This window comes from Balaenoptera acutorostrata, chromosome 20, assembly GCF_949987535.1.
Source record: "Balaenoptera acutorostrata chromosome 20, mBalAcu1.1, whole genome shotgun sequence".
NCBI classification, from domain to species: domain Eukaryota; kingdom Metazoa; phylum Chordata; class Mammalia; order Artiodactyla; family Balaenopteridae; genus Balaenoptera; species Balaenoptera acutorostrata.
This window is the reverse complement of record NC_080083.1, coordinates 56,149,329-56,176,451: the sequence shown is the minus strand read 5'-3', so window position 1 is coordinate 56,176,451 and position 27,123 is coordinate 56,149,329. Positions and strand designations below refer to the sequence as shown.

At 43.4% G+C, this 27,123-nt stretch overlaps 1 protein-coding gene across 4 annotated transcripts in view; it reads right to left on the bottom strand.

Moving 5' to 3' along the window:
- The window catches only part of RNF157 (ring finger protein 157), an 82,361-nt gene that overhangs the window by 39,772 nt on the left and 15,466 nt on the right, over nt 1-27,123 (bottom strand). For all 4 annotated transcript variants that reach the window (XM_007185742.3, XM_007185744.3, XM_007185741.3 and 1 more), the window contains exon 2: nt 20,080-20,198. In XM_007185742.3, coding sequence (XP_007185804.1) covers nt 20,080-20,198 — 119 coding nt within the window. The remainder of the gene's footprint in view (nt 1-20,079; nt 20,199-27,123) is intronic.

Here is a 27,123-nt window from a genome sequence, read left to right as displayed (position 1 = left end):
TGGAAGGTGTAGGTCTTGGCCCTTGTATTAGTGGTTGTGCAATTTTACACAAATTGCTGTGCTCTACTAAGCCTCTACTTCCTCACCAGTAAAATGTGCTTGATAATAGCTACCTTATAATTTGTGAGATTAAAGGTTGTATTAGGGATTTCCCTGGTGGCACAGTGGTTAAGAATCTGCCTGCCAATGCAGGGGACACGGGTTCAAGCCCTGGTCCGGGAAGATCCCACATGCCGTGGAGCAACTAAGCCCGTGAGCCACAACTACTGAGCCCTCCCGCCACAACTACTGAAGCCCACGTGCCTAGAGCTCATGCTCCGCAACAAAGAGTAGCCTCCGCTCGCCACAACTAGAGAAAGCCCACACTGCAACGAAGACCCAACGCAGCCAATAAATAAATAAATAATAAAAATAAAAATAAAGGTTGTATTAGTCTAGTCAGGAAAACAAACCACACCAGGTATTTTAACAGAGAATTTAATCGAACTGGTTAAACAGGCATCGGAGAACCAAAACACAACAAGGGGACACTGAGCTGACACAGAGTCACCTCAGGAAGCGGCTACCACCCCTGGGGCTGAGGGAATCAAGGGGAGAGGTGGGGGCTATCAGCCTAGAGGCCCCCTGGAGCTGGGACTCTGGTCTCTGGGTACCACCCTTTCTCTTCCTCCAGCCCTGCAGACCCTCTGGCGCCCTCCGTTGGCAGAGCCTGGAAGTGGAGAAACCTGGCCTAAGAGACCCTGCCCCAGCATTACCCAGCCCAGGTTAGAGGGTGGTTTGGGGCTGGGAGACAACAGCTGAACTGTTAACTGTCAAACAACTTTGTAGACTGTAAATGTTACCCACTGGTACTTACTATTTGCATTACTTCTATTAAGTGCCTGAGCTAACTCTCCCTCTTTTTTTTTTTTTTTGCCACGCCACGCATCTTGCGGGGTTCTTAGTTCCCCGACCAGGGGGTCGAACCCGTGCCCCCTGCAGTGGAAGCACGGAGTCTTAACCACTGGACCCCCAGGGAAGTCCTCTCCCCTTCTTTCTTTTAAAAATATTTAACAGTATGGATTAACAGAGGATATGCACCTTTGGCGTTAAAAGCATTTAAATTTTTAATAAATGGAAAATATGGGACTACATTCTATTCTATAATTATAGCAACCTTTACCGCAAAGCTCGCTTTGTCAGAGCTGTCTTCTAAAGATAAAGCATATGTCTGATTCATTTCTGTAATAGTCAGGGCTACTACTTTAGTTGAGTGAAATAAGTGTGTTGCTCAGGGGTGCTACTTACATGTAACCAGGCTATTTGACCCAGAAGTCTTTGACTTTTATAGACTTCTGTAAGAACACTTTCATTACAATTTAAGGCCATTATGCATCTCTTTAAAAGCTGAAAAAGTTAACCAAATTTTTCTTTGAAATGCAACACCAATACATATAGTTTCCCGTAAGCTGGGGCGGACCCTGACAACAGGAAACAGAGGTGAGAGTGTGCACACTTAGTTTCAGTAGGTTTCAAAGAAATGTCGAGGAAATTCCTACAACACAGATGCTTTAGTTTCACTGTTGAAAACCGCAGCAGTTCTTTGTGCCCTGGTTTGTTAAGAAACACAGCCTTAAACAACAAACCAAAAGTTCAAGCGTTTAGCAGCACTTTCCAAGTCAGCAAAACTTATGTCACAAAGTAAAGTTCCTTTCTCAGAGTTTCTGGAAGCTCTGTCTACACTTCATTTATCACTTCCCTCTTTGTGTGTATATAGTGTCTGAGCTTCCTGCGAGATTATAAGCTTGAGGGCAAAGTCTAGGTTAGAGATATCTTTGTATCACCCAGAGTGATAAGACCAGCACACATAAAAGATAAAAATAGGTTATGTGTAGAATGAATATATGAATAAGGTCTTCAGAAGAGCACAGCAGGTGTCCATGGTGACCATCTGGATTGTGGATATTTGCCCTAAACGGCAGGTTGGCACAATTAATACTCACAAAATAACTAAAAAACAGATTGCCATTTGTTTTTTGTTTTTTATTTTATTACCTTTTTATTGAAGTGTAGTTGATTTACAATGCTGTGCCAATCTCTGTACAGCAAAGTGACTCCATTTTACGCTTATAGACATTCGTTTTTTAATATTCTTTTCCATTATAGTTTTCCCCTGCTGCTGGGGTACTAGGATTGACCCCTCTGGCTGAGGGCTGCTGATGCAGAAGCAATGCTGACCCCCCCCCCCCACTGCCACGTGCACACGCGGCGTCTGGGGCACACGTCCACCGCCTCTTGTTGATACATGGCCATAAGCAGGGGCTCCCTGGGCCACATGGACACCAGGCCACAGAGAGCACTGACATGTCTATGAACCACTCCTTCTTTCCAACACATTCCATTTTTTTTTTTTTAAGTCAGGTTTATTGAGGTGTAATTTACATCCAGTAAAATTCACCCATTTTAGTGTACAGTTCTATGCATTTTGACAAATGCATACAGCTCTGTAACCACCATTGTAAACAAGGTACAGCACACTTCCATCACCCCCAATGCTCCTTCATTACCTTCTGCAGCCAACCCCTCCCTGCACCCCCAGTGCCTAGCAACCATTCATCTGTTTCCCATCCCCGCAGTTTTGTCCTTTCCAGAATGACAAGACACATTCTTTCCATGCTTAAATAAAATAGCCAAAGGCCTCATTGAACTCTGCACAGATCACCATATGTTCAGCTGCCCTATGAGCCTCTCGTGTATATCTGGAGGGGAGAACGCAGGGTTTGATGGGTGCGAAGGGCAGCAACATTCACTGCAGCGTGGATGACTTCACAAGCTCTACAGAGAGCAGGACGCGTCTTCGTGAGCTGTGAAGCAGCTCTTCTACATCCAAAGACAACGACCTCTTATTTTAAACTGTCTCTCTATGAAATACCCGGGTTCCTTCTTCCACGATCTTATGGTACAAGACACAACCAGATTTCCTTCTGGTTTGGTTGAGCTTTTGGTATTAAAAGAAAACATAAATTACTGTAGCTGAAATAGAATATAGATTAATAAGAAAATTCTGTTAAGCTAAAAAGCTTGAGTTCCAGTAGAATGTTCTTCCAGCCCATCAGATTTGGCTTGACCGCACAGTGAGTTATTTTGTGTCTAGCAAAATACTGAACTTTTACTGAATTCTTTAAGAATCACTCAAGAGCTTCCTACACAACTTCAGGCTAACATGAAGCAGAGTACAGAGAACGTATAAATACAAAAAAAGGGACAATGAGGAGCTCCCTGGCAAATCGAGAGCGAGGGAAATTGCAAATTACCTTCTAGCACAATACAAGGTCACATGACAGCTTTTTTTTTTTAATTTAAAATTTTTACACACAGAAAATCCTTGCCCTGTAATTTCAAAGCCCAAATTATAATGCTTACTCATTCCCTTTCTACTCTATGTAATAAATTATATTATATCTTATATTTCATATTAGATATATAAGGGGTTAGTTATCAAATTTTGAGATGTATGGGGCTTCCCTGGTGGCACAGTGGTTAAGAATCGCCTGCCAATGCAGGGGACACAGGTTTGAGCCCTGGCCCGGGAAGATCCCACATGCCGTGGAGCAACTAAGCCCGTGCGCCACAACTACTGAGCCTGCGCTCTAGAGCTTGAGCGCCACAAGTACTGCGCCCACATGCCACAACTACTGAAGCCCGTGCGCCTAGAGCCCATGCTCTGCAACAAGAGAAGCCACCTCAATGAGAAGCCCACGCACCGCAATGAAGAGTAGCCCCCGCTCGCCGCAACTAGAGAAAGCCCACGCGCAGCAACAAAGACTCGATGCAGCCAAAAACAAAAATAAAAAATAAATAAATTTATAAAAAATTTTGAGGGCTTCCCTGGTGGTGCAGTGGTTGAGAATCCGCCTGCCAATGCAGGGGACACGGGTTCGAGCCCCGGTCTGGGAAGATCCCACATGCCGTGGAGCAACTGGGCCCGTGAGCCACAATTACTGAGCCTGCGCGTCTGGAGCCTGTGCTCTGCAAAGAGAGGCCACGATAGTAAGAGGCCTGCGCACCGCAATGAAGAGTGGCCCCTGCTCGCCGCAACTAGAGAAAGCCCTCGCACAGAAACGAAGACCCAACACAGCCAAAAATAAATAAATAAAAATAAATTTTAAAAAAACAACAAAAAAAAACAAACCCAGATGAGCCCCTCCTGTGAGTGGGAAATTCACCCCTCCCACACCTGGAACCACAAAAAAAAAAAAATTTTTTTTTGAGATGTAGTTTGAAGAAATGATAGAGAATTTAAAGTCAAACAGTGCTTCCCAGCTCCCATCAGCACAGATTTGAAAATTTGAAGAAATGAATGCAAAGGTTTATGACAGGCCTCCCAGTGCCCACAACAGATTAAACACTTGTATTGACTTCTGCTCCCTTCTGAATTCCCACTGAAATGACAGCAGAGGGATTGAAAAAGAAGAAAAAATGTGTAAAACCATAAGAACAGAGAGAATGGGAGAGGAAATAAACAATTGGAAGCTGTATCACACACAGACAAGTGGAAACTGATTTAGGAGAACAGAAAAGGCTGAAATTCGAAACAGCAGAAACATATTTATGCCCAGAATCCCAGAAAGGCTTAGGAATTGGAGGCAGCGGGTCGTCCTAAAAGCGGGGTACACTGAGGTTCAAAAGAGGAGACTGGGAAGGTCTGAATGAAGAGGATTTCGACTCTGAGATCTTTTCCCAGACGCCAGGTGGCCAGGAGGCCACCTGTCCCCTCTCTAAGAGAAGATGTTTACCAGAGAGTCAATCAGAGGATTTGACAGTCTCAGGGACACCGGGCACAGCCAAGGGCAAGGGAGCTCTTTGAAAACACAGGGCTAAGTCAAGGTCTCCATACGGAGGCTTGCTGAGACCACACAGTCCCTTCCCCGCTCATCTCCTGGAACCTGGCCGTCAGACTTTCAACCCCTTCCCCTCTGTCCCCCACCCCCAGGCTGGACACAAGTGGATTCTTCACTGGAGAAACTAGTTACCATCACTTGATTGATGACGAAGGCGACCCTGCAGTACCGTGAGAAAGGGGTGGATGGGCTTCTCCACGGTCGGTGCTGGGTCAATTTAAACACAAGAAAAAGAAGGAAAAGAACCTTGGCCCCTACTTCACAGCACACCCCAAAATCAATTCCAGATGGATGACAAGCCTCAGTGTGAAAGGTTAAACAAAGCTATTAGAGGAAAACCAGAGCATCTTCATGATTTTGGTATTTGAAAGGTTTCTTAAATAGGATACAAAAAGTGCTACCATATAAGAAAAAAGCTGATAAATTGGACTATATTAACATTTAGAACTTCTGTTCAACTAAAGATACTGGGAAGAGAGTGAAAAGGCATAAGCTTCAAAGTTGCTAAGAGACTAGATCTTAAATGTTCTCACCACAAAAAAGAAATAATAATTACGGGCCCTGATGCTGGTGTTAGCTAACACATTGGTAGTAATCATATTGCAATATATAAATTTATCAAATCAACACATTGTACACCTCACACTAACACGATGTTCTATGTCAATTATATCTCAATAAAAATAAATTAATTATTATTTATTTTTTATTTTTGGCTACGCTGTGCGGCTTGTGGGATCTCAGCTCCCCAACCAGGGATTGAACCCGGGCCACAGCAGCGAAAGCACTGAGTCCTAACCACTGGTCCGCCAGGGAACTCCATAAATAAATTATTTTTAAAAAGAGAGAGTGAAAAGCAAGCAGAGACTAGGAGAAGATATTTGCAGTATATTTATCTGAGAAAGGACTCATGTTTTTCTTATTATTTCCTTACTAAGAAAGAAAAAGCAGCTCAGCTAAGAGAAAAGATTTGAACTGACATTTCGCAAAGGAAGGATTCAAACGGCCGATAAATATATGTCAAGGTGCTCAACTTCATGAGTCATCAGGAAAATGGAAGTTAATTCTGCACTCCCACCAGAATGGCAATGAGGAAAAAGATGGAAAATACTAGGTGCTGGGGACTCCAAACACCCCTGATAGGAGTAAAATTGGTATAGTTGCTTTGGAAAACTGTTTGGCAGTATCTTCTACAGTATACTGTGTGCCCCAGCACTGCCAACTGTGGGCGTACTCCTACAAATACGCATACACATGCTGAACAAAATACACAGAATATTGCGTTCGTTCGGGTAGTGAGTACGTTCGTTGTTCGATAAAGTCCTTCGTGAAAATGAAAACTGTCTCAGTTTTACTTAAAACCGAACGAGCTTTTTGGCCAGCCCAATAGAATGTTCACGACAGCACGGTGAGGGGTACAAAAGGCCAGCCCCCTGTCCTCGAGATGGGGGGATTCTGTGGTACAAGCTGTACTCCAGAGCTTTCCCGAAGGGCCAGGCTGGAGCAAGTCTGTGCCAAGACCACACTGCTGCTTGGTTTTGCTCCCCTGCCCCATCTGGCTTCCGTTATGCCCCTTCTCCAAAGAGCACTTCTTCAATAAAGAGTTTTCACAAGAATCTCCAGCGCAGGTTTGCTTCCAGAGTCTGCCTTAGACCAGGTGGCATCAGAAGTTGCCTACGGAAGTGGACTCAGTAGGTGGAATTCTGGGGGTGGGTCGCTTACCAGCCAGATGGCAACGTGGACCCATCAGTGGGATGATGGTCCCTGGGGTGCTGTAGTAGTGCAACCTGTGGCTGGGGATGCACTGACTGGTCTAATGTCTCTGGTACAGGAGGTGCAGAAGAAATGGTCACGAGAAGGACTGTGGAACTGGGTGGCTGTTGTTGAGAACCGTCTGCCCAGTGAAAACGGAAAAAGACAGTCTCGGACACAACAACCAGCAACTTGAAGCTGAGTATGACCGTCAGCCAGCCTAAAAACACTTACCTCCCTCAGGCTCAGGACCTGATGTTTAGGGGTAGCAGCTCTAAGAAGGCTGAACTCCCCAGGCAAGTCTCCTACGTCAAAGTCAGGGCCCTGATGGAAAGGGGTGAACTCTAAGGCCTGAGATGGGGATGTCTGTAACTATTTACTTGAAAACTGTGAACCCCAGATTCTCTGGGCCCGCAAAGTGGCCAACTCCCTCTCCTTGGAAAATAGAGGAGTCCCCCTTGCTTGAAGACCATGGCAGCAGTCTCGAACAAGACAAGCCTCTTACAAGACAACGCTTGCCCTACCATAATGGACTGCCCCCATCTTCCTCCTGGCTGCATCACTCACTCGGGCCAGCTGGGCCGGCTAAGAGAGGGGTTATTATTCCAAACGTCCCAGGGGACCGGGCTAACACACATGTTTGCAGGAGCTGGAAGGATGTGTGGGTCCTGAGGGTACTGGTCATGGGTGTGGCATATAAAGCAGGAGGAGGAAGAGCTGCTGATACGAGGACATCCTCTCATGACTCAAAATTAACACCCTGGCAAAGGCCTGGGTCTCATAGGTGCTGGGGGAGGGGGCCTCTTAGGAGCTTGGAAGAGCAATGGACCACACTAAGCGATTCCAGAACTGGCACAGAAGTCTTTGGAAGAAAAGACCAAAAGGTTTAGAGGAGCCGGCATGCTAGAATGGGTCTGCCACATAAAGCAGGGAAACCCATGAGCTGGCCGTATCCTTTGGGAGGGCCCGGGAGATACAGTCTGAGTACCAAAGCCTAGACTCTGCCTCTTATGTTGGTTACCAACACTGATTCTGCCTCACGGATCAGGGCCCTCTTCTTTATTCCGACTGCAACCTGAGATCAGACTTCATCAGCTCTCATCTGGACAACTGGCTCTGCTTTATGTTCCCACAAGGAATAATAATAATCTCTTAATTGATTTTCTACATTGTCATCTGAGTGATCTTTCAAAATGTATATTAAATGACTCCCAGTTTATACCACATGAATGGTTCCCCATGCCTATAGGATAAACGTCCAAAGTTTGCAGGAAGGCACACAAGGCCCCTTGGTCTAGGCCGGGATCCACAGCCTTATCTCTTGCTGTGTCTCACCTGCACCCTCTGGACCCTACACTTTAGTTTTACTGAATCGTCTGGAGTGCAGAGCTGTCACCTTGGTTAGATGCTTCTGTGCCTTTGCTCTTCGGCCCCTCCTCCAACTCGTGCACATCTCCTGGTTATAAAGTAAGTTCCTTCAGGCAGGGATTTCATTTTATCTTTGTATCTCTAGTGTTGAACATGAGCCTGGAGGATGATAGGGGTTCAGTCAAATGAACCCTTATGAAGGAATGACTGAATGAGTCAATCAATCAATGATTTGTGTAATTGGGGGGGTGGAGATCAACGTGAGCATGGCCTCATGATTATCGAAGAAAACTATCTTCTCAACTAGGACAGAAACCAAATTATGATAAGAACGGAGAAGAAACTGTTTCCTTCTCCTTCTCTCCTTTCTTCTCCCAGTGCATAATTTTATAATCCAAATTGATTTTGAAATTCTTATATCGGGAAGGTAACCCACTAGGTCAACAGCTACTAAACACTGTTCTTGTTCCTCATCTTCTCCAGCAACGTTTCTTCTCCAGAGAATTTTTTTTCTTTTCTCTCATAATTTCAGGTTACATTACAACCCCTTTCTATAGCTCTAATCCATAAAACTATACCCTGCAGCCTACACACCAGACAGACAGAACCATGATCCTTGTCTTATATCCCTAAGCAATGCAGTAGATCTAATATGCAGCGTCCTATTAGTTAAGAAAGGAGCAATTTAAAAAAAAAAAAAAAGAAATCTGGGACTTCCCTGGTGGTGCAGTGGCTAAGACTCCGCACTCCTAATATAGGGGGCCCAGTTTCGATCCCTGATCCAGGAACTAGATCCCACATGCATGCCACAGCTAAGAGTTCGCATGTCACAACTAAGACCCAACACAGCCAAATAAATAAATTAAATAAATAAATATTAAAACAAACAAAAAAAGAATACAGTGAGTGTTAAAAAAAAAAAAAAAAGAAAGAAAAGAAATCTAGGCAGCAGTTTCAAAGTATCCTCCCAAAGGTACTTATCAACTACAAAGGGAAAGATGGTAACACTACCATGGAGAAAGCCATGGTGAATTATATCTCAATAAAGCTGTTATTTAACAAAGTACTGCAGATGTGACCAGGGTCAGGCATAGGGCGGACTTCTAAGGTGCTGGTGATATTCCATTTCTTGATCTGGGTGGCGAGTCCAAGGGTGTTTGTTTGCAGTTTCTTTACCTGTAGATATGTGCTTTATATACTTCCATATAAATATTTCACAATTCACAAGACAAAAGTGAAAAGAAAAAAAACAACAATAGAAAGTAAATTAAAAGCAGTTGGGTTTTGTTTCCAGAAAAGATAATTTAAAAAAAACGGAACATATGGCAGGAGCAGTCCTATCAGCTGATTTGACTTCTTTGGGGGCACCCCCTCTCATCACTGGGACCTCAGCATGAAGTGTAGCTGCCCTGGATAGTGTGACTCGCTGGCCTCTGTCATACCAATGGGACCCCTGTCCATCCCATGATCCATCTACTACAGAAACCCATCTCCATAAAAGAGAGTTCTCAGGGTGGAAAACTAAGACAGAAGCCACTAAAAATCCTCTTCTTAGTGCCAAGTAGCAAACGCTTGGACCCAACCAACTAGCTTCCAAAGTTGTCTTTTTTATGTTATAACTTACTATCCAAAGGTGGAGCTAACGTTACACATACTGTTAAGTCTCATATTTTATGCTTTCATTTACCTAAAAAATAATCTATCCTACTCTGCATGTAAAAGTAACCAGCTTTTTCATGTTACCTCTGGAGTCAAGAGACAGTTGAAACTAACTCTTGAATAAAATCTACAATTTGGTTATATTCTCTCGGTATTTGGAAAAATGACTAGGATGTTGTCTGTGCACTGCAAAATAGTCTTTGTTTATGTATTTGATATTTATTCACTAAGTGTCAGGAAGCAACTTTCCCTAGAAGAAGGTATTTGAAATGGTTTCTTCATCTTTATTAAGAATTAAAAGGTAACATAAATAGAGAATAAGGATTTTTTGTGGGGGGAAGGATATAAAAACAAGTTAAATTTCAAAATTGAAGACCTACAATAATTTCATTAAAATAAGTTCCTAAAACTGAATGGTCATTTCTTCTCTAGGCCAATACTGGTGTGCACGTGTGCCTTAAAAACTGCATGTAATACTCATGTTCATAGCAGCATTATTCATAACAGCTAAGAGGTGGAAGCAACCCAAGTGTCCACTGACAGATAAATGGATAAACAAAATGTGCTCTATCCATACAATGGAATATTATTCAGCCTTCAAAAGGAAGGAAATTCTGACACAGGCTACAACATGGATGAACCCTGAAGTCATTATGCTCAGTGAAATACACCAGTCACAAAAAGACAAATACTGTAAGAACCCACTTAGATGAGGTCCTGGAGTAGTCAGATTCTTAGAGACAGAAAGTAGAATGGTGGTTGCCAGGGGCTAGGGGGAGAGGAAAAGGAGGAGTTAGTATTTAATGGGGACAGAGTTTCAGTTTTGCAAGATGAAAAGAGTTCTGGAGACTGGGTGTAAAACAATGTCAATGTACTGAACTATATACTTAAAACGGTTAAGATGATACCTTTTACGTTATGTGTATTTTGTCACAATTTTTTAAAAAACTGAAAGTAAAAGACTGAGAAGATCACTTATTGAACTGAGCAGGGTGGTCACCTCTGGGGAGAGCCCAGAAGTACGGAGACATGTATTATAAAAATGCTGTTTTTAAAAAATCCTTACGTAAAGCTATGTAAAGCTTTAAAGCATTTAAAAAGTATGAATATTTGTGCTTCCCTGGTGGCGCAGTGGTTAAGAATCTGCCTGCCAATGCAGGGGACACGGGTTCGAGCCCTGGTCCAGGAAGATCCCACATGTGGCGGAGCAACTAAGCCCGTGCGCCACAACTACTGAGCCTGCACTCTGGAGCTCGCATACCAACTACCAACTACATACCAACTACTGAGCCCATGTGCCACAACTATTGAAGCCCGTGCGTGTAGAGCCCGTGCTCCTCAACAAGAGAAGCCACCGCAAGGAGAAGCCCGTGCACCACAACAAAGAATAGCCCCCGCTCATCGCAACTAGAGAAAAGCAACGAAGCAGCAACAAAGACCCGACGCAGCCAAAAATAAATAAATTAAATAAATAAATTTTTTTTAAAAGTATGAATATTTATTCCCTAGTTTAGCTCTTTTATAATCTGGGTTTTCTTTTACTCTCAGCTTGTTAAAAGCAGGCCACATCCACGCCTAATCTGACGTTTCTAAGGCTGAGCCATCGCAGCCTGACACCCAAAGGCTGACGCTCCATTCCTCCCCATGCTTATTCTGATGTTTTTCTCATTTTCCACAAGCCCGTAACCACTCAGCAGACCACACCCTTCTTGCAGTTCATTAAAAAAAAAAATTAACCATTATTCTATGAATTTCCTTAATTTTCCTACCTCTATATATTCTCCTCTATATATTTTATTTCCTTCCTGTGCTCAGCAGTAATCCCTTCTCTATTTTTAGAAAAAAATTAAATGCTTTTAATTAAAAAGTGAAAACATGTTCACTGGGGAAAATTCAAACAACATAGAAGAATATGAAGGAAGTACCTCCCCTCACTGATGCACCCCCAAGAGTTACCCCGTCATAGGTTAAAATGCATTGTGCTCATGTATTTTTATGCACCTGTAAATATCAACATAAATGTACGCATATATTTTTATACACTGTTATTTTTATCAGAAATGAAACCAGGGACTTCCCTGGTGGCGCAATGGTTAAGATTTCGAGCTCCCAGTGCAAGGGGCCCGGGTTCGATCCCTGGTCAGGGAATTAGATCCCACATGCATGCCACAACTAAGAGTTCACATGCCACAACTAAGGAGCCGTTGAGCCGTAACTAAGGAGCCTGCCTGCAGAAACTAAGACCCAGTGCAACCAAATAAATAAATAAACATTAAAAAAATAAAATAAAGAAATGAAACCAGACTCTACATTATATATAGGAACTTGCTTTTTTTTGGTAAACGATGTGGTCATAGATATATTTTCACCTCAGTGGATACAGCTCTACTTTATTTTTGGCTGAATACCAGTTCATAGTATAGACACACTATAATTTATTTAACAATTCCTGCCTGATGTGTGGAAAACCCAGTGTGTGGTGTCAAAAGTGAATCAGGAGGGACTTCCCTGGTGGCCCAGTGGTTAAGAATCTGCCTGCCAATGCAGGGGACACGGGTTCGAACCCTGGTCTGGGAAGATCCCACATGCCGTGGAGCAACTAAGCCTGTGCGCCACAACTACTGAGCCTGTGTTCTAGAGCCCGTGAGCCGCAACTACTGAGCCCGTGTGCCACAACTACTGAAGCTTGCGTGCCTAGAGCCCGTGCTCTGCAACAAGAGAAGCCACCACAGTGAGAAGCCTGCGCACTGCAACAAAGAGTAGGCCCTGCTCACCACAACTAGAGAAAGCCCGCATGCAGCAACAAAGACCCAATGCAACCAAAAATAAATTAATTAATTAAAAAAAAAAAAGTGAATCAGGGGACTTCCCTGGTGGCACAGTGGTTAAAAACCACCTGCCAATGCAGGGGACACAGGTTTGAGCCCTGGTCTGGGAAGAGCCCACATGCCACGGAGCAACTAAGCCAGTGCACCACAACTACTGAGCCCGCCTGCCACAACTACTGAAGCCCGCGCACCTAGAGCCCGTGCTCCACAACAAGAGAAGCCACTGCAAGGAGAAGTCTGTGCACCGCAATGAAGAGTAGCCCCTGCTCGCCGCAACTAGAGAAAGCCAGAGCATAGCAAACGAAGACTCAACGCAGCCAAAAATTAAATAAATAAATAAATAAATAAATAAATTTTAAAAAAAGTGAATCAGCATTGTAGTAGAATACTGAGAGCAGAGGAAACACACAGGAGTATGTTTTTCCTTTACATGGACACTCACAGAAGTGAAATAGGTGGGTCACAGCTGAAAATTTACTAAATATTGCCAAACTGAATGCCCAAAACAAAAACAGTTGTAGTACAATTATAAAGGAAGGAAGAAGGAAAGAAGATAGCAGACAAAAGGCAAAAAATCCAATCTAATACACACACACACACACATACACACACACTCGGAAAAGAGGCCCACTCCTTCCATGGACTTTACATTGTGCTATGGACTCATGTCCCCCTCCCCCATTCATACGTTGAAGCCCAACTTCCAATGTGACTATATTTGGAGATGGGGCTTTCGGGAGGTAATTAGGGTTAGATAAGGTCATAAGGGTGGGTCCCTCAAGACAGGATTAGTGGCTTTATAAGAACAGAAATAGAGATATCAGTCTCTCTCTTTTTTTTTCTTTTTGGCCACACCGTGAGGCTTGCAGGATCTCAGTTCCCCAACCAGGGACTGAACCCGGGCCACGGTAGTGAAAGCCCGGAATCCTAACCACTAGGCAACCAGGGAACTCCCAGTCTCTTTTTGCCATGTGAGGACACAGTAAGAAGGCAGTCATTGCAAGTGAGGAAGAGGGCCTTCACCAGCAACCCAGTCTGCCGGCACCTTGATCTTGGATTTCTCAGCCTCCAGGACTGTGAGAAGTGAGTATGTGTTGTTTAAGCCACCCAGCCTGTGGTGTTTTGTTACGGCAGCCTGGGCAGATGAATACAGGCTCCAAGGCAGTAGATACCGGGCTACTTGTGACCAACCGGTCTGGTTACGCTGGGGCCTGGGTACAAACCAACCTGCAGACAAAACCCGTGCAGAGCATCCCATTTAAGTGGTAGCTGCCCCCAGGGGCTGCTCCTCCGTGTCCTCTGCCTTAACTTCTCCCCTTCCCTCAACTCAGACTGCCCACAACTTTTTTTTTTTTTTAAACTTGATTATGTAGAGGTGGGTAGCCATAATCTTATTTATTTATTTATTTATTTATTTATTTTTGGCTGTGTTGGGTCTTCGTTTCTGTGCGAGGGCTTTCTCTAGTTGCAGCAAGTGGGGGCCACTCTTCATCGCGGTGCGCGGGCCTCTCACTGTCGCAGCCTCTCTCGTTGCGGAGCACAGGCTCCAGACGCGCAGGCTCAGTAGTTGTGGCTCACAGGCATAGTCGCTCCGCAGCACGTGGGATCTTCCCAGACCAGGGCTCGAACCCGTGTCCCCTGCATTGGCAGGCAGATTCTCAACCACTGCGCCACCAGGGAAGCCCCTGTCCACAACTTTTGAATCTGCACCAGCCTTATTTTTTAATGCCTCTATCCTGGTTCAGGTACTTTTCATTCTTAACTAAAACTACGACCTCTTAAGTGGTCTCCTTAATCTCCTCCCTTTCTGATTCACTCTACACTGTGAGTTGATTTAAAGAGCTAACTTTCTAAAATGGAAATCAAATCACAATAGTTGTCATTGTTTGAGTTCTTAAAATATTCCAGCAAGATGGTATTTTTTTTTAATTTACTTATTTTTATTATATATTTATTTATTTATTTTTGGCTGTGTTGGGTCTTCGTTTCTGTACGAGGGCTTTCTCCAGTTGTGGCAAGCGGGGGCCACTCTTCATTGCGGTGCGCGGGCCTCTCACTATCGCGGCCTCTCTTGTTGCGGAGCACAGGCTCCAGACGCGCAGGCTCAGTAGTTGTGGCTCACGGGCCTAGCTGCTCCGCGGCATGTGGGATCTTCCCAGACCAGGGCTCGAACCCGTGTCCCCTGCATTGGCAGGCAGATTCTCAACCACTGCGCCACCAGGGAAGCCCAAGATGGTATTTTTTTAAACTATTTTTTTTTTTAATTTTTAAGTTTTTGGCTGCACCGTGTGGCTTGTGGGATCTTAGTTCCCTGACCAGGGATTGAACCCAGGCCTGCGGCAGTGAGAGCGTGGATTCCTAACCACTGGACCACCGGGGAATTCCCAAGATGGGTATTTTTATAGATGGGGAAACAGAGGCTCAGTGATGGCCAATACCTTAACCTACACCACAAAGCTAGTCAATGGCAAAGGCACTCATGACTACGACCTTCTCTACTGCCATAGAAAAGTATAAGCTCTCAGTACAATATTCACAGCCCTTCGAACACGGGCCCAGTTTGTCTTTCCAACCTCATCTCCCACCAACATCCCTCACGATCCAGTCCTTACAGACTACCTGCCATTCTGGAAGCCCGATGTGCACTTTTGCATCTTTGTGCTTCCTCGCAGTGCTTGTTAATTCTGCCTTAATGACCTTCCCAGTCTCCACCTGGGAAGTCCTGCTCATCCCTCCAGGTTCCAAGACTCCTCTCTCAGAGCCAGTTCCCTGGGCGGAGGGCATCCCCACTCCCCTGCGCTTTCAGATTACTCTGGCCCTGTCTGTCTCAGAGAACTTACCACGATCCATCACCGTCAGGGGCAATCTGCCCACCCCACTCCGCCAGAGCTCCTCGGGGCGGGAGCCAAGTCCTTCCCACCTTTGCATTCCCAGTTGCGAGCACAATATATGACTCACAGATATTTACAGAATGAATAAACAGCACCATGGCTAACACAAAGCTCTATGTGTGTAAAATCCTGCTTCATAAATGGATATATCGCCAAGTTCTTTTAACTAACTTGCTCTCCCTGCCCATATGTGAATAAAAGGGTTCAGTTTATGGCAACTGGATTTAAGCACAACTTTGGGGTACATCTCTATGAGAGGAAGAAGGAAAGCCCACCTGTGTGCGCCTTGGCTCTTAACACCAGCTGTGCAGCCTGGCTGCAGGGAGCGTGAGGAAGAAGCGACAAAACACACAAGAGGATGTGCAGTATTAGGGGCCCAACGAAAACTCAGCTGCTTCCTCTCACATGACAGGAGAGATCTGAGCTCCGGGAGAGTCAAGAGAGCACTTGATATCTGACAATCCTAAGGTCACTAAGCCTCTAAATAATTTAGAGTTTTAGCAGTAATTTACCTCAACAAAATAAGATCTAATGCAATAAAGGACCAAAAAAATCAGCACCAGCTCTTCTGCCACCTAAGAAGGGGAGGAATGGCCTTTACTCAACTGTGATGTACAAACACAACCATCTTATCTCCTCTGTATAGGGACCAGGGCAGAAAGGCCTTCAGAAGCCCTGTTCACTACTTAAGACAGTTGCTTAAAAACCAGTGGGTAACTGAGCCTCCGCGTCTGGAGCCTGTGCTCCACAACAAGAGAGGCCGTGGTAGTGAGAGGCCCACGCACTGCGATGAAGAGTGGCCCCCGCTTGCCACAACTAGAGAAAGCCCTCGCACAGAAACGAAGACACAACACAGCCATAAATTAAAAAAAACAAAAACCAAAAACCAAAAAAACCAGTGGGTATTCTCTCCACCCAGAACTATCAGTAACTGCAGAAAAAACCAACCTGAAAGCCTAGTGAGTGCAGCTAACATTGCTCCATACTTCTTTGCATCCAGCAGTTGCAACGCATTTTTCAAGCATGACATTCCTATAAAGTCAGAACTGCCTCCCCTTTACAAGTGGGTAATTTGAGAGCCTGAGTGATGGACTTGCCAAGGTTGCAAAGGGTTTAATGTACGTAAAACTTCCAATCTTGATTCCAACCTCTCTTCAACCATCCTTCTATAAATACACACACTCTGGTTCTTTAAATCTGACCTGAAGACTTGATAATACATTTGACCTTGATGGATTATCCTAAGTGGGAGATCAGCTCCAGTAAAAACTACAGGCTGAGCGATAACTGAATGGTACTCATCTTAGTCTGATCGTTCAGAAATGACAGGAAAAACAAGACCCAGAAGCCAGGAAGTCTATGGCATTTATAATTTAATCTAACAATTTATTTCAACATATTTTGTCCCCATCTCTCTGGAAAGAGGTGCTGTTCCTGCCTGAAGCTGCTGGATGGCTTTATAAGGCTGTTCTCTTTCCTCTGCAGCCTGACGCCCATTTACCGACACCGAGATACGTTACTAGAGAGTAGAGGTCAGCTCTGCAGAACTCAAGCGACCGGTCAACCTTCAATCGATGGGCCTTCCCCTAAACAAGCTGATGTGCGGTAACGGCAAACTCCCCAGGTCAGGTCGGCAGGTGGAATTACACACCAGATGTGGACTCTGTCAAGAGACACTCAGGAGAACATGTCATGGCCATGCTGGCTACTTTCGGATGGCTGTCTCTCCGTATCTCACAAACCTCACTTGATGATCTACTTAGACAGACTCACAGACAGGACATGCGCAGGGGTCCTGAGTGCACCTGACCTGACCAGCAGGAAAGGGCAGAGGACCCCAGGCTCTGGAGCTGGACTGCTGGGATCAAATCCTGATTTAGTCACTTCCAGGCTTTGCGATCTTTGTTTCAATTCTTTGTGTCTCTTTGTTCTTCATCTGTCAAATCAGGACCCTCCTCGTTAGGGTGAGAACACCACGAGAGAACACGTACGGAGAGCTTAGAACAACCAGGCCTGGCAAACAGTAAGTGTTCAATAAATGTTAGCTATTATTATTATTAACTAAGAAAGGGGGAAAGAAAAGGGAAATGTGCTACATTTCTTCTGTTTTCTCTGCTTCTACCTCCCTCTTTGAAGTGACCCTGATTTGCTTTCTTAACATGAAATCATGATGTCTTTTGAAAACATTTGCTCTGTGCCACATGAAGCATAGTTAATGATTACTTCTTAAAAACAACAACAAAACGGCCACTGTTGATGCTCCTTTGGGAGAGAGCCTGCAAGTGAAGGTCAAGTCTGCTCTCCTGTGTTCCTGGAAGAGCTCAGTCATTCACAGGCTCACAGAGAAGTGTAAACAAGGCGGTTAAACTTTGCGAAGGTTTGTTAGCTGGCATAAACCTCAAAATGAACCTAAAGAAGTGTTCCCTTGTTTTAAAATCATCTTTGGGACTTCTCTGGTGGCGCAGTGGTTAAGAATCCGCCTGCCAATGCAGGGGACACGGGTTCGAGCCCTGGTCCGGGAAGATCCCACATGCCGCAGAGCAGCTAAGCCCGTGCACCACAACTACTGAGCCTGCGCTCTAGAACCCGCGAGTCACAACTACTGAAGCCCGCGTGCCTAGAGCCCGTGCACTGCAACGAAGAGTAGCCCCCGCTCGCCGCAACTAGAGAAAGCCACGCACAGCAACAAAGACCCAAAGAAGCCAAAAATAAATAAATAAAATAAAATCATCTTTATGGCCTGAAAAGGTAAAAAAAACACAAAACAACTACACTTTTTTAAAGTACATAAACTATTCTGACACCAGAGGAAAGAAAAAAGGGAGGAAGAAATGGACACAAACAGCAAGTCCATGTGAGAAGAAAGGGCATTTTCCAGGCATAAGCTGACTCTCAGTGAATGAGGAAGAGTACTTATCTGGCTCAATCAGAAAAAAAAGATCTTTCCACTCTAATGGCTAAGGTAGTAGCAGCAAAATCAGAGAACAGACATTTGATAAGTGTGAGCTGTCATAAGTGAATCTGAAGCAGGAAGGACTTGGTATTTTCTAAAGTACTATTGGACTAAGAATTAGAAGCTGTTGAAGGGGGGGATTGTCACCCCAGAAAGAAAGGAAGAAAACAATGAAAACCAACAACAACAACAACGTTTTTTAATTAAAGCTCCAGATGGAAGATCATCACCAGATTAACCTTCCTAAAAAACAAACAAACAAACAAAAAAATAATTTCTCCAGGGCACTTATCTGCCTAAAAACCTTCAGTATTCCCCAGAGCCTACAGGAGAGAGTGGAAAACATCTCGAGGTAATGGAGTCCCCACCTACCTTTCCAGTCTTGTTTCGCCATCAGGAAAGGTCCACTCCCGCCAGACTGGCTTCCTTATTTGTTCCAGGGGAGGAACAAACCATGCTCATTTCAGCTTTGTATCCCCAGCGCCTATCACAGTACCTGGTACACAGTAGTTTCTCAGTAAATGGTTGCTGATTCAACAGAAACGTGAATGCTTTCAGGCCTGTGCTCTGCACCTCACTCCCGGGAGGCCCCTTTCCCACCCGCCTCGTGAAAACCCAGCCATCCTCCAAGGCCTCGTTCTCCACACCACCACCGAAGCATCTGCCCTTGCCACTCCCCTCCCCCACTCCCTATTCCTACAGAATCCCATCCCTTCAGACCTTGAGCGCTATTGAAACATTTCCTGTTCCTGTGTTTTGTCTGCCCCACTAAACTAGGAGTTTCTGGAGAAAGGCAGGATATTTTGAAGCAATGAGAAGCAGGGGAAAGGTTATGGATCTCTGGCTAGGCAGATCTAGTTATGTGACTTTGGGAAAACTTTCGGTAAAGCACTTTGAACAGGGCCCAGAACATAGCCTGCACTTCACAAAGGCTATTGCCGCTGTTCATCTCTCGGAACCTCAGTTTTCTCCCAACCTCACTTCTCTCGCTTACAAAATGGTATTGGTAATAAATCCTCTGTCAGGTGGGTCTTTGTGAAGATTAGGAATAACGCCTGAGAAGTCTCTAGGGCCTTCCTTAGCACACAGCAGCCACTCAATAGCCATATGGAAGCGATTATTACAAAGCCTCAGGCGGGGTGCAGAGAAAATGCTCCATAAACATTTATGGAATGAGTTGAATGAATGGAGAGAGAGACAGTCTGATAGCAGATCAGATATCAAGGGGAACTTTTTCAGTCATTCATTCAACAGATCTTTATTAAGGGCTTATCGTAATGTCCCAGGCTTTGTCCTGGGTGCTGGGACGCAGCAGTAGGACAGCCCTTGCCCTGTGAAATGTACCTTCTGATGGGGAAGGCAGATAATAAACAGGAGGAGACAGAGAAATAAACGCTTATATGGTATTAAGTGCTATGAAGAAGAACGAAAAGCAAAGCGAGGGCAAGCTAGGGGCTGGGCAAGGGCAGTCTGCAGAGGTGGCATTTAGGCAGAGCTTCAGATCCCTAGGAAAGCTGGGTTTTGTGAGCTGTCCTCGCCCTCAGGCAGACTCTGTACTTTTCCACGGGGCGGCCTCTAGTGCCAGGAGACCCTGATCCATCAAAGAGGCTGTGGTCTGGCTCCCAGGGCCCCTCTCAACTCAGACCAAGCTACAAACATGCTGAACCAGCAATTACAAACTTATTTTGACAAGAACGTTTGACTTGGCCACTTAGCCCCGCGTGGATGTAAATGGATTACAATCATACCGCAACTGGTCTGTTCCCCAGAAAGTTCAGATCGCTGTTCTCTCCAAACAGGTAGCCTTCGGGGTGAGTTGAATCAAACTTCTCTCCTCCCATAATGAAGTGGCTGGCAAAATAGCTTCCTAGAGGGCGAGAGACAGAAAAATCAAACAGAAACCAGTCAAACTAAGCCAAGCGAGAAAGCTGATGCAGAAAAAAAAAAAAGGTTAACCCTTCAACAAACAATTAGAGCAATTTCTAACCCTAGGAAAATTTTCTTCTCTTGATTGGGGATAATGGCACGAAATAAGCAAAATCATAGCAGTGAGAACCCAAGATACCAAATATAAAATAGATCACTGTATTCCTTGTGATATTCTTAATTGAATCTTTACCATGATCTGCCTGATACCATGAAGCAAAAGACCAGAAGGCCCCACAATGCACATGAACATATAATGTATGAACATATCTATGTTATATATATATATGTTAATGCACATATATATGTGTTTTGTTCCTGATTTTTTTCCTTACACTGGAAGCGGTTATTCTTTGTTCTCCACCTATTCAGGAATCTTAACTGCAGGTATCAGCGTGCATACACACATAACGTTTCTTTGCCTAGATTTTTCATAAGCCAGCTCATACCTATACACAGAAGTCTCAGCACCTACCTACCTACGTGTATACCTCCATAACCCTCCACAGTGAAGGCTCTTTGTTTTTCATATTTGCTTCAAAATGATTGCTTAATAGGAAAATACAAATTTAAATAATACTGCCCCAGGCTTTACCTACCAACTACCACATAGATTATGTAGTTTAATTGGACAAGTTTAGTGCTATGAAAGGTACAGACACATACACAAACCCTAGTCTCAAATTCATTAGCAGTGCTAATGGCCAAGGTTACAGGGACATCAGTCACACAGGCTCTCTTTGCCCCACCTTGACCAGCCAGGAGGCAGGGATATTTTCAACTCTACACTAAACAGATGCAATCAGCAGTCAGGGTCAGAATCCCCATCTGCCTTATCCAGATAGAAGGAAGAACCGTGCCAGGACATGATGGCACTAAGTCACCAAGGGAGGCTTAGGTAACACTGCACATTCCATCTGGGAACACTTTCCAAATCTGATGATTACACGAATGCTTCTCATAGAATGGATAAACAACAAGGTCCTACTGCATAGCAAAGGGGACTATATTCAATATCCTGTGATAAACCATAGTGGAAAAGAATAGAAAAAAGAATGTATGTATATGTATAACTGAGTCACTTTGCTGTACAGCAGAAATGAACACTTTGTAAATCAACTATACTTCAATTAAAAAAATGCTTTTTTTAAAAAAATAGATCTTTATTGGAGTATAATTGCTTCACAATACTGTTAGTTTCTGTTGCACAACAAAGCGAATCAGCCATACGCATACACATCCCCATATCCCCTCCCTCTTGAGCCTCCCTCCCATCCTCCCTATCCCACCCCTCTAGGTCATCACAAAGCACCGAGCCGATCTCCCTGTGCTATGCTGCTGCTTCCCACCAGCCAACTATTTTACATTCAGTAGTGTATATATGTCAATGCTACTCTCACCCCAAGTCCTCAAGTCCATTCTCTATGCCTACCTCTTTATTCCTGCCCTGCAACTAGGTTCATCAGTACCATTTTTTTTTTTTTTTTAGATTCCATATATATGCGTTAGCATACGGTATTTTTTTTTCTCTTTCTGACTTACTTCACTGTGTATGACATACTCTAGGTCCATCCACCTCACTACAAATACCTCCATTTCATTTCTTTTTATGGCTGAGTAATATTCCATTGTGTATATGTGCCACATCTTCTTTATCCATTCATCTGTCGATGGACACTTAGGTTGCTTCCATGTCCTGGCTATTGTTAATAGTGCTGCAATGAACATTGTGGTACATGTCTCTTTTTGAATTACGGTTTTCTCTGGGTATATGCCCAGTAGTGGGGTTGATGGGTCATATGGTAATTCTATTTTTAGTTTTTTAAGGAACCTCCATACTGTTCTCCATAGTGGCTGTATCAATTTACATTCCTACCAACAGTGCAGGAGGGTTCCCTTTTCACCACACCCTTTCCAGCAAAAAAAATACTTCTTAAGCCACATTTCTATAATCTAATTCTCCCACAAAGGCAAGCTGTTCAAAGTGAACGAATCCTACCATAACATACTTTATCGATGCTCTCATATACCCCAGTTCTTGGATTAATACAAAGAACTTATGAATCTGCAAAAGTCTTCTTTATGTGTTATACGGCTCAGGTAAATGTTTCAATGTTTTAGGTTTACAGCAAACTCTAAAAAAAATGAGATTCAGCACTTTCAGCCTGTGAAGAAGCCACAGCAAGGAAGACAGAGAAGAAGGTTCTAACAGAAAAACTGAACCAAATGTTCATTTTTTGGATTTTCTACACATGGAGCTGCTTTAGTCTAGAAACACTTATTAAACAAAACAACGTGGATAAAATCACTCGCCACAAAGTGAGGCAATTCTTTAATTAAATAACAAGCAGGAAAACATTATTTGAGAGTGATAGCAGCCAAAACCAAAGCAATCACTGAGGAAGCCTTGAAAGTTGCCCATCAAAACGAAAACACAGGGCTTCCCTGGTGGCGCAGTGGTTGAGAATCTGCCTGCCAATGCAGGGGACACGGGTTCGAGCCCTGGTCTGGGAAGATCCCACATGCCACGGAGCAACTAGGCCCGTGAGCCACAACTACTGAGCCTGCGCGTCTGGAGCCTGTGCTCCGCAACAAGAGAGGCCGCGATAGTGAGAGGCCTGTGCACCGCGATGAAGAGTGGCCCCCGCTTGCCGCAACTAGAGAAAGCCCTAACACAGAAACGAAGACCCAACGCAGCCATAAATAAATAAATAAAAATAAATAAAAAATAAAAACAAAGGAATTCCTTAAAAAAAAAAAAAGAGGCTTCCCTGGTGGCGCAGTGGTTGAGAATCTGCCTGCTAATGCAGGGGACACGGGTTCGAGCCCTGGTCTGGGAAGATCCCACATGCCACGGAGCAGCTGGGCCCGTGAGCCACAACTACTGAGCCTGCGCGTCTGGAGCCTGTGCCCCGCAACGGGAGGGGCCGCGATAGTGAGAGGCCCGCGCACCGCGATGAAGAGCGGTCCCTGCACCGCGATGAAGAGTGGCCCCCACTTGCCGTAACTAGAGAAAGCCCTCGCACGAACCGAAGACCCAACACAGCCAAAAATAAAGAAATAAATAAATAAAGTAGCTATAAAAAAAAATTAAAAAAAAAAAAAAAAAAAAAGAAACGAAAACACACAGGGAAGCCATCTGCAGTGATACAACAGTGCGATTCATCATTTAGGAAAGCTTAATTATCAATTATTTATGTCTAGCACTTACTAGCCCTATTTTCCATGTGCATAATTTATAGAGAGGGGAGGTGCCTAGTTGCCATAAGCAGATGCAGCCATCTCAAAGAATTTGTCATTCACTGTTGAACCTTAGTAAAATATATTTTTTATACATTAGACATTATACATTTATTATACATTAGGTGAAATTAGAAAAGGGAAAGATATTTACATTGATGGATGAATGGCTTGCCCAAATCATGAATAAAGAACCGGGAGAAGCAGGTTTGGTGTCTGGAGTGGTACAGGTTGAGTTCAACGTGGGACACGTTGAGTTTCCAGTACCTGGGAGCAGTCAGGTGAGGGATGCGGGGACAATGAAATCCACGGAGATTTGATCCTAGCAAGAGAAGAGCACTAATGGCTTCAGGGTTAAAGTGTTAAAGATGACAGTGTTCTATTGGAAATGCCATTTTTGGGGGAGCTGTGACATTAAAAGAAATTATCCAGAAAGCAGTGTAGAGCTAACTGTAGCCTTGCCTGGCATTAGAAATCAAGAGCACACATATACAAAGACCTAAAATTAGGGCTTCCCTGGTGGCGCAGTGGTTAAGAATCCACCTGCCAATGCAGGGGACATGGGTTCGAGCCCTGGTCTGGGGAGATCCCACATGCCGTGGAGCAACTAAGCCCGTGCGCCACAACTACTGAAGCCCGCGTGCCTAGAGCCTGTGCTCCACAACAAGAGAAGCCACTGCAATGAGAAGCCCGCACACCGCAACAAAGAGTAGCCCCTGCTCTCCGCAACTAGAGAAAGCCCGCGCGCAGCAACAAAGACCCAACGCAACCAAAAATAAATAAATTTATTTAAAAAAATAAAATAAAATAAAATTAAGGTCAATAATTCACAAATGAAAAGGGGATTTTTCATTTCAGGAGAAGCGTCAATGCCAAGTTCCTGGGAAAAGCTGATCTTCCTTGGCGCACTTAAAATAGAAATGTCTCATCAGGTAAAAGGAAAATTAAACTTAAGACAACCGAAATTTTGTTTTTCCCTCTCTTTGAAATGCACCTCGCTAATAACCCCAGTTAGACTAGAGAGAGAGCAAACTTGCTATCTGCAGCCTAGCTAAAGCGTTCTGCCTGTTTGCCCAGGCTGCCCAGAGGTGTGGATCAGGGCACAGTGACCTAGAGTGGCCACATCAGCAGATGGGAACACCAAACACACTAACAATCCTTGAAAAAAAATGCCTTCTGGACAATTTGCACACATTTTTGCTTCTTAGTGTGAACTGCGCTCTAAAATCAGAAATGGTAGGGGAAGAAGAGCTGCACTAAAACACTTCTTTGCCTATTTGCTAATGGGAGAAAACACAGATGACTAGTAGATAACCTGCAAGCTTTCCATTATTAGTTGGCTATAATTTCTTACCCAAATTATATTTAAAACATAAGGTGTGAGTGGGAGAGGAAAAGGGGAATTAGTGTTTAATGGGTATAGAGTTTGTTTTGCAAGAAGAAAAAGTTCTAGAGATTTTAACACTAATGAACTGTACACTTGAAAATGGTTAAGATGGTAAGTTTAATGTTACGTATTTTTAACCACAATAAAAATAAATATCAAGAAAAAAAAAAAAACATAAGGTATGGCCCAGAATGACCAGTGCTAATACAATATTTTTTCAGTATTTTTAAGAAGGTATTAAAGAAAAAAAGGCATCCAGGCAAACAAAAAGCAAATTACTTACAAGGGAAGAAAATTAACACTAGCACTGTTCTTCCAGATCAGCACTGAACAAAAATACGCTAACATGGGACTTCCCTGGAGGTCCAGTAGTTAAGACTCCGCGCTTCCACTGTAGGGGGAGTGGGTTCAATCCCTGGTCCCGGAACTAAGATCCCATAAGCCGTGTGGCGTGGCCAAAAAAATATACATGTATACCATGAGCCATAAATGCAAGTCACATATGTAATTTTAAATTATCTAGTAGCCACATTTTTAAAAAGTAAAAATAAGCAAAATTAATTTGAATATATTTTATTTATCCCAATGTTGGATATTCCAATATCCCAATATATCCAAAATATTATTTCAATAGGTAATCAATATAAAAACTTTTAAGGAGCTATTCACATTCTTTTTTCAACTATCCACGAAGAAAAATACAACTATTTGTTACTCAGCAAGAGAACAAAGAGAAAAATCTTAGAATTCACTAACTTAAATAATTTACCCAGTGAATTAAGATATTAGGGCATATTCCTAACATCACAATGAAATTCAATGTTGCTCAGTGAATTCCAGAATTTATGTCTGTCCCAGTGAGATATTCTGACATTTGCCACCAAACCACTATGTATTATCACATCACGCAATAAAGGGCAGTTAAACCTCCTTCCCGTCTTTCTACAACTCTGTATTTAAAGGGTACCCTAAATGTTAACAAACAGAAACTCTAATTTTATTCTAATTTAAAATAACTTTTCTTTCCAAATCTGTGATACTACTGAAATATGTTGGTCTACAGAAAAAGGGTTAGGGGAAAAAACCCAACTGTTTAGGCCTCTAGGTAATAGCAATTTATTTATAGTCATGGCATGATTCCAAATCAAAGATTTTAAGGTTTTTGAAACTTTATATTTTATAAAACTAACAAAATTCAAAGACGCTGAGTAAGCAATAAAATTGTGATAATTTGTATAGAGTAAAAGATGAAACAAAATATATTTTGGATTTTAGTCACTATCTCATGCTAATTGGGAGTTTTTATTGCAAGATCTGTAATCAATCTTCCCTTCTTTTTGTATTTTTTTAAAAATTGAGGTCACAGTAAAATAAATTAGATATCCTGCCTATAAGTGAAAAATACTAATCTTCACCTACTTTTGGACCAATGGAGTTATATCCTTGATTATTGTAGAAAATGGAATTGTACTTAAAAATAACTTCATACAAAATTAAAATATGGGAAAATTTTTTTTAAATAAATAAAAAGAAAAGGAAATAAAAAAGAAAAAATTAAAATATGGAAAAACTGGCTATGGAAATCCTATTACGTTTTCATATATTTGAAAAATCTTCATCTACATGACATTTCAATAACGTACTTTAAGCTTAAGGTCACAAAAATAAAAGGAAAGTAACAAAATTGTATTTAAACATCTCTAACTGTTCAAGTCAATTCTAATGCTACAGTGCTGCTTTTGTTATTCATGTTTTTTACTTATTTAAAAAAATTATAGGTGGTGGTTAAGAATCCACCTACCAATGCAGGGGACACGTGTTCGAGCCCTGGTCGGGGAAGATCCCACATGCCGCGGAGCAACTAAGCCCGTGCGCCACAACTACTGAGCCTGCGCTCTAGAGCCCTCGAGCCACAACTACTGAGCCCACGTGCCACAACTACTGAAGCCTACGTGCCTAGAGCCCGTGCTCCGCAACAAGAGAAGCCACCGCAAATGAGAAGTTCACGCACCGCAACGAAGAGTAGCTCCCGCTTGCTGCAACTAGAGAAAGCCTGCACCCAGCAGCGAAGACCCAACACAGCCAAAAATAAATTAATAAACAAAATTTAAAAATTATATAAGTAATACATGTCTTTGGCAAAAAAAGATAATACAAAGAAGTACGTAATTTAAAAAGTGATAATCCAACACTATGAAAGGTCACTCCATTATTAACAGTCAGTTTGCAGCCCTCCAGA